The sequence below is a fragment of the Calidris pugnax genome, unplaced genomic scaffold, assembly GCF_001431845.1.
Source record: "Calidris pugnax isolate Ruff unplaced genomic scaffold, ASM143184v1 scaffold7, whole genome shotgun sequence".
Classification (NCBI taxonomy): domain Eukaryota; kingdom Metazoa; phylum Chordata; class Aves; order Charadriiformes; family Scolopacidae; genus Calidris; species Calidris pugnax.
This window is the reverse complement of record NW_015090762.1, coordinates 328,056-336,360: the sequence shown is the minus strand read 5'-3', so window position 1 is coordinate 336,360 and position 8,305 is coordinate 328,056. Positions and strand designations below refer to the sequence as shown.

At 59.0% G+C, this 8,305-nt stretch overlaps 1 protein-coding gene across 1 annotated transcript in view; it reads right to left on the bottom strand.

Annotated features, from left to right (window-relative positions):
• Positions 1-5,385, bottom strand: part of CABP7 (calcium binding protein 7) — a 15,048-nt gene extending 9,663 nt beyond the window's left edge. The window contains exon 1 of the mRNA XM_014936164.1: positions 5,271-5,385. Within this exon, the coding sequence (XP_014791650.1) occupies positions 5,271-5,385 (115 nt within the window). The remainder of the gene's footprint in view (positions 1-5,270) is intronic.
• Positions 5,386-8,305: the final 2,920 nt, after the last annotated feature.

Genomic DNA, 8,305 nt, shown 5'->3' with positions numbered 1-8,305 from the left:
GGGAGAAGAGAAAAGGGGACGGTTGGTCCCGCTCTGGTGCCCACCCCAGCACTGAGGATGCTCGGGAGCGGTGGGGAAACTGAGGCACAGCTGGGCAGGCTCCAGATGTGCTCCTGGCGTTGGGGGTCTCACAAGAACCCCTAAAATTTTGGAATCGGGTTCCTCCCACTCCAACCCCTTCATTAACCCCCCCACCCCCCCTGGGACCCCCTGGCCACGTGCTCAGCCTCCGCCGTTGCCTCATTCAGCTCAAGGCTGCCGGGATTTTGGGGACAGACGGGGATTTGGTGGCTCCAAACATCCACCTCCAGCCGGGCCCCCGCGCCGGGGCTCCCCAAAACCCCTCGCCCTTCCCCAGCCGCCCCCCGGCAGCGCTGTGGGTGCAGCCACCCTTGGTTCTAACCAGCTGGGGTCCCCTTTCAGCTATTTTTTAGCCGGGAGAAATTTCCTTCTCCGGCAGCGGAAAAGCAACCCCGTTCACGCTCCCGAGCTGGGGAATTTCAGGGATAATCAAATCCCCGAGGCTCCCGGGGCAGCATCCTTCCTCCCGGGATGTCACGGCTCTGAGGTGGCCTTTTCATCCTCCCCCGAGGCTCGGGATGGTGTTGGGGCACACGGGGAGTCTCCAGTGTCTAATACTGCGGCTGAGCTCACGGCACGGCCCTGAGGGGGAGGGTGATGATAATAATAAGGGACTTTTGGGGAGAAAGAAACCCAAAAAAGGCAAAACAACCTAATTGAAAATCACCTCCTTTTTTCTTAGGATCAATTTCCTCCTCCATGTTAATGAAGTCGCCCTCCCAATTAATTCTCCGTTTGCCCACCGGAGGCCCCGGGGTGGAAACTCATTAATTTCTCACCTCCCAAACCCTGGCAGGAATAATATGGCAGATTTCTGGGCTTTTCCTCACAATCCCCCTCCCCCGCCCCAGGAGATCTCGGCGGCAGCGGGGACCTGTGGGAGGACCCTTCCCCGCGGAGGGGGACACGCAGCCCCCCCGGCCCCCCCGCTGCCTCACCCCTGGGGACGGAGGGTGCAAACAGGGGGGCCACAGGGGAAATGTGAGAATTAAACAGCAGCTTAATGGCATTTGAAGTCCTGATTGGTTTTTTGCTCATTAGGGATCATCAGCAGAGCGGTTTCAGTGTTTCCCCTGAGCCCGACTGGACACCCCCATCCCGCTCAACCGCCCCACCCTCTTCCTCACGGGATGAAGGCTGGGACCTTACTCCGGGACAGTCCATGCCATCACCCACCGCTCTGTCCCGCAGCCCCTTTGCTTCAATTTCCTCCCTTATTTTGGGGCCAAGAAGCTCTGAATTAGTTTCCTTGGATCTCAGTCCATCGCTGTGCACTGTGACGATGGGATGGAAGCAGCAGCATCCCCAAACCCCTGGGATTTCAGCTTAAAATCCCAGCCACAGCTGGGTGATTTACACATTTCCCGCACCACTGGGATGTTGCAAATGTTCCTTTTCATAATTCCTCCCTTATTTTATTCTCCTTTTATTGTACCAGGGGCTGGGGCCAGCAGGTCAATGCCACCTCTCCTTCTCTCCCTTCACCCCTCCCATGGTGGCTACATCTTCCTGGCACTCACGGGCGGTACCCTCATTAGCTGATCCCGCTAACGAGGCAGGAGAAGCGCAATCCAGGCCTGGTGGTTTTGCATCTTATTTGCAGCTTTGTGAGGATCTTACTCTCAGGAGTGTTTGCTCCCGGGTTCGCATCCCAACATCATCGTCTTTATTTCTCTCAGGAAGATGGGGGGGAGGGAAATTAAAAGGGATAAAGCCCCGCTGGCACAGAGGTGGGGCTGGGTTATCTTTAATTTAATCTTCTTGTCCCCGTTTATTACTGAGCCTTCTTCCTCAGCCTCCCCAAGCAGGGCTGAGGTGCCTTCCTCACTCCCCGCCATCCCCCTGCCCAGCAGAGACTCCTCTGGGGGGTCTTGTCCCCACCCAGAGTGTGTCCTGCCAATTCCATTTCTCCGGGCAAGTCTAGGCTCTGCCACGTCCCCCACCTGAAATTCCCAATTGTCCCTGGGGAAGAGAGAGGGAACGTGGCAGGGATGGGATGGAGATGGATGATGATGAGGATGGAGATGGGGATGAGGATGGGGATGGAGATGGGATGGACGAAGATAAGGATGGAGGTGGAATGGGGATGGGGACAGGGTTGGAGACGGGATGGGGATGAGGATGGGGATGGGATAGGGATGGAGATGAGGATGGGATGACGGGGATGAGGATGGGGATGGAGATGGGATGGACGAAGATAAGGATGGAGGTGGAATGGGGATGGGGACAGGGTTGGAGATGGGATGGGGACGAGGATGGGGATGGGATAGGGATGGGGTTGAAAATGGGATGGGGATGGAGATGGGGATAGGGATGGAGATGAGGGCGGGATGTGACGATGGGGATGGACGAGGATAAGGATGGAGGTGGAATGGGGATGGGGACAGGGATGGGGACGAGGATGGGGATGGGGTTGAAGATGGGATGGGATGGGGATGGAGATGGGGATAGGGATGGGGATGAGGATGGGGATGAAGATGAGGATGGAGATAGAGATGGGATGGGGATTGGATGAGGATGGGGATGGGGATGAGGATGGGGATCCCTCACAGGGGTGGGGACCAGAAGGGATGGAGATGGGGATAGGGATGGAGATGAGGATGGGGATGAAGATGAGGATGGAGATGGGATGGGGATCCCTCACAGGGGTGGGGAGCAGAAGGGATGGGGATAGGATGGGATGGAAAAGGATGTGGATGGCATGGGAATGGGGATGGGATAGGGATGGGGACCCCTCACAGGGATAGGAAAGCTCTCAGGGATGAGGAAACCATCCAGAGATGGGGCTGGGATGGTGCAAACCTGGGCTGGGTGCCCCCAAATTCCCCAGGACAATCCCATGGGGCAGCGTGAGGACGTTGGGGTGGGGGCAGCGCCACAGTGTCCTCCAGGAGACAACATTGCTCACAGGGAAGGGGACGGGAGTGGCCCAGGGTGGCCGCCGTGTCATTTTAAAGTCACCCGCTGGCACCGAGCCCTCGGAGACGCCGGAGGCATCAATCTCCCGGGGCCCTTGCTGTCAGCTGGGTATTTAGTGAAATGTTTCTTAAATGAACGCTTGATGGAAGAAGAGGGATGGCTGCCCCGTACCCAGCCCCAAGGTTATCCCTGCCGCCGCGCCGGCTGCCAGCTCCCAGCGCCCGCCGGGAACCCCGGGGAGGGCACCGCCATAACCCACCGGGGGGAATTTGGGAACCACTGCCTGGCACAGCCCTGGCCCTTCCCACACTGGGAATATTTCGGAGCAAATCACAGCTGGCACTGGGGGAAACGCCGGGCAAAGCTCCGGGCACCTGGTGCAGGAGGGGAGGGAAAGGAGAACCAGAAAGGTTTTTAGAGCCCCATTTCGTTTGGGAGCCCTGTTTAATTTGGGTTCTCAAGGGGGAAAATAGCCCCTCCGGGGGAGGAGGTGAGACTTCTGCTTTCATAAAGTTTTCTTCATGAAAAACTGGGAAAAAATGAAATGAGGCTGTTGTTAGCAGCCCTCCGAGTGGATGCAGCCCGGGATGCTAAGGGTGGCAGTGATGCCACTTCCCGAGAGACCGAGTGGGGAGACAGCTCCCAGAAACCTCAGTCAAGGACTTTCTTAAACTACTCATTAACGGCATAAAAAAAAGAGCCATGGGAAGTGCAGCCTCCCAGGAAAGAGTGTGGTAGCACAGGGTGGGATTGGGGGTTTTGGAAGCAGCACGTGAGAGGGGAGCAAATGGTTCTGGCAGAGCTGTGCTCAGCCCCAGAGCCACCACGGGAGGGGGAAGCCACCCTTGACCCCCCCCCCTCCAGGCCGTGCCCTCAGTGACAGCGGCAGGAAGCCCCCCTCCAGGCCGTGCCCTCAGTGACAGCAGCAGGAAGAGGAATAAATCATAGACTCATAGAATCGTCTAGGTTGGAAAAGACCCTTGGGATCATCGAGTCCAACCATCTCCCCTACTCTACAAAGTCCTCCCCTACACCATGTCCCTCAGCACTGCATCTAAACGGCCCTTAAACACAGCCAGGGATGGGGACTCCACCCCCTCCCTGGGCAGCCTGTTCCAATGCCCGACCACTCTTTGGGTGAAAAATTCCTTCCTAATGTTCAGTCTAAACCTGCCCTGTTGGAGCTTGAAGCCGTTCCCTCTCGTTCTATTGTTAATTACCTGTGAGAAGAGACCAGCACCAACCTCTCTACAGTGTCCTTTCAAGTAGTTGTAGAGAGTGATGAGGTCTCCCCTCAGCCTCCTACTTCCTCATACTAAACAGTCCCAAATGCACCAAACCCCACGTTACAGTGCCTGTGTGTCCGTGACACGGCTGTGTGCTGGCACCGGGCAGGTCACCGAGTGGCTTTTCTTCTCTCCAGCCAACGCTGAAGTCAGATCCCCACATGAAACCCTTGGCCGAGCAGGAAGACTGTTGAGAAATGGCTTCCACACCTCCCTCGTGGTGTCCCCGCAGCCCTTTCCCCTCCGTACACACCCCCCAAGGAATCGCCCTGCAATGAGCTGTGCCTTCAGGACATGGCTGTGCCAGGCCGGGCTCTGCCCCCATCCCGCCGTTGGCACACAGGTGATGCTCACCAGGAGACACGGGCAACCAGCCCTGCCACGCTGGCACAGTGGCCTCAGGTGCAGTGACATCCAGAATCACAGAGTCTTCATGGTTGGAAGGGACCTTTGAGATCATCCGAGTCCAACCACACAAAAAAAACCCCAACAAACCAACCAACAACAAAAAAGCAACCAACCAAACAAAAAAACACCCACACCACACCCACCCACAGACACAACCCAACAATCCCAGACATTAGAGCATGCCCTGAAGTGCCACATCTACACGTTTCTTAAATCCCTCCAGGGATGGTGACTCCACCACCTCCCTGGGCAGGCTGTTCCAGTGCCTGACCACTCTCTCAGGAAAGGAATTCTCCCCAATATCTAATCTAAACCTCCCCTGCCCCAACTTCAGACCATTTCCTCTGCTCCTGTCATGATTCCCTTGGGAGAAGAGGCCAACCCCCACCTCTCTACAGTTCCATCTCTCCAGGATGCTGTGAGCTGCTGCCCCGGGGTGGCCTGGCACAATGATGGGTGGTGGGACCACCAGCACCAGGGGCTGGTGGTACCCAGTGCCAGGACCTGCTGGTACCCGGTGCCGTGATGCCAGGACCCAGCAGTACCCAGTGCCAGGATGCCCCGGCCAGGCGGTACCCAGCACCACGATGCCCAGCAGGACCATGAAGATGCCCAGTGTCCCCACAGCAGGTGATACCGTGTCCAGGCAGGGAGGTGATGGAAGCAGGATCCCAGTGATCCTGTTCTGCATCTGGCCCTGGGGGTCCCCGAGCAGCGATGGCAGCAGCTGCCTGGGGAGACTGGGAGGGATGATGCTGCCCGAGGTGATTACTAGGGAGGGAAAATTAATGGGGAGGGTGAAGGGGTGGGATCCTGGCTGGTGGGACCTTGGCCAAGGTGGCATCTCCTTCCCCCGGGCTGTCTCCCTGCCAGGGCCATGTGCTGGTCGGCAGCACCAGCTCACTCTCCTCCATTCCTGGAGAAATATCATCCCTTGTGCCCTCAGGGCAGCAACTCCCAGGCTCTGCTGGGCAACGGCTGGTCCTGAGCATGTTGTATGGTCCTACAACAAACTGTAGGGTCCTGTACCCCACCGCACGCTCCTGTACCCCACTGTGGGTTTGCACACCCTGCTGCATGGTCCTGCAGCCCACCACAGGGTCCTGCACCCCACCACAAGGTCAGGCATCCCATGGCATGATCCTGCACCCCACCACGTGGTCTTGCAACCTATTCTATGATCCTGCACCCCACTGCATGGTCCTGCATCCCACCACGTGGTCCCACACCCCACGGTACAGTCCTGCACCCCACCACAAGGTTCTATGGTCCTGCACCCCACTGCATGGTCCTGTACCCCACCATGCTGTCCCACACCCCATGGCATGGTCCTGCAACCCACCACAAGGTCCTGCACCCCACCACATGGCCTTGCACCCCATGGCATGATCCTGCACCCCACCACGTGGTCTTGCAACCTATTCTATGATCCTGCACCCCACTGCATGGTCCTGCATCCCACCACATGGTCCCACACCCTATGGTACCATCCTGCACCCCACCACAAGGTCCTGCACCCCACCACATGGCCTTGCACCCCATGGCATGGTCCTGCACCCCATCACACCTTGCCCAGCCTCCTCCTGCTCAGCTCGAGCAGCCTCCAGCGATTCATCCTCCGCTCGCAGGGAAGCTGTGGTGGCTGGAGCAGCTCCATGTGCTTTTTATCTTATAGCATCCATACATCATCCCCTCCCCGGCGCTCTGCCTCGGCGGCTGAGGGGGCACCGCTGGTACCAGCCAGAGGTTTCGGCTCTGGAGTTGTGGCTTCCCTGCTGGCAAATCTCCCTCTTAGCCCGTTAAGCCCTTAATTAAGCCGACAGGACGCATGTCGGGCTTTTAATTACAGCTTTGCAGCAGCTGCACTGGAGGAAGTGTCGGGGCAGAGGGAGATGCACTGAGCTGGCCAGGTCTCTGCCCGGCTGTCTCTCCCCTCCCCTCTCCTCTCCCTCCTCAGTTCATTTTTTTTCCCCTTTTTTCTCCCTGGAGGACAAAGGGCCGGGAAGAGGAAAGGGTGGAGGGACACAGACGGCAGCGCTGTGCCCGCCATCAGCCCGCGCCGGCGGGGATGGATGAGGATGGACGAGGATGGATGAGGATGGACGAGGATGGATGAGGCTGGATGAGGATGGACGAGGATGGATGAGGATGGCAGGGACGGTGCAGGGCTGGCAGCTGCCGGCAAAGGGAGGAATAAGGTCCCCATGTCCCCAAGATGTTGTCCCCGAAGAGCAGGACCTCAGCCAGCCTTGCCCCTGGGGAGGAGTTTTATGTCGCCATCCTTCAACCCAGACCCGAACCACGCTGTGGGCTGAGCACCCATGGGTGTCCCGAGCTCACCAGGGTGTCCAAGACCAGGGATGGGGTGTCCATGGGCTGCTCCCCTAATTCACCTGCTGCTGGTGACCCCACAGAGCCACCTGCAGCCCTGGGGTGCCCAGTCCCCTCAACTCCAGCCGGTGCCCATGGTGGCCCATGGCCAGTTGCCCGCTGTGCCGTGCCGTGCCAGCCCGCATCCATTAAGCAGTGAGTCAGAGCCATCCTGGTGCTGACTAATGCCCATGTGCCGGCTCCGAGCACCCGTCCTGTGTGCCAGGGCACTTGCTGAACCCCGACATCTCTGGGGCACAGGATGCCCTTCCCTTGTGCAGACACACTTCCCCTGTGGAAATCAAAGAATCCTAGGCTCATAGAATGGTTTGGGGTGGAAGGGACCTTAAAGCCCCCCCAGTGCCACCCCCTGCCTTGGGCAGGGACACCTCCCACCACACCAGGTTGATCCAAGCCCCCACCAACCTGCCCTTGAACCCCTCCAGGGATGGGGCAGCCACAGCTTCTCGGGCCAACCTGGGCCAGGCTCTCACCACCCTCACACCAAACAAGTTCTTCCCCACAGCTCAGCTCCATCTCCCCTCTTGCAGGGTCAAACCCTTCCCCCTCCTCCTAGGGCTCCCCTCCCTCATCCAGAGTCCCTCCCCATCTCTCCTGGAGCCCCTTGAGGGACTGGAAGGGGCTCCAAGGTCTCCCCGGAGCCTTCTCTTCTCCAGGCTGAACCCCCCCAACTCTCTCAGCCCCCCCTCCCAGCAGAGGGGCTCCAGCCCTCCCAGCATCTCCGGGGCCTCCTCTGGCCCCGCTCCAACAGCTCCATGTCCTTCTGCTGGTGGTGGCCCCAGAGCTGGAGGCAGCACTGGGGGGTGTCTCCCCAGAGCGGAGCAGAGGGGCAGAATCCCCCCCTGGCCCTGCTGCCCACGCTGCTGGGGATGCAGCCCAGGGGTGGGGGGTTTCTGGGCTCCAGCGCACGTTGAGGGGCGTGTGGAGCTTCTCACCCACCAGCACCCCAAGTCCTTCTCCTCAGGGCTGCTCTCTGGCCCTTCTCTGCCCAGCCTGGCTTTGGGCTTGGCGTTGCCCCCACCCACCTGCAGGACCTTGCGGTTGGCCTGGTTGAAATTCCCTTGTGAACCCCCCCACCCTCCTTCTATGCAAAGTGTCCCTCGTGCAAATGTAAATCCCTTGTGCAAAGGCACATCCTACATGCCCACACGCTTCCCACAAGAGTCCCCCACTCCTCCTCACCCACCCAAGGCACCCAGTGTCAGGGAGCACCCCAGGAT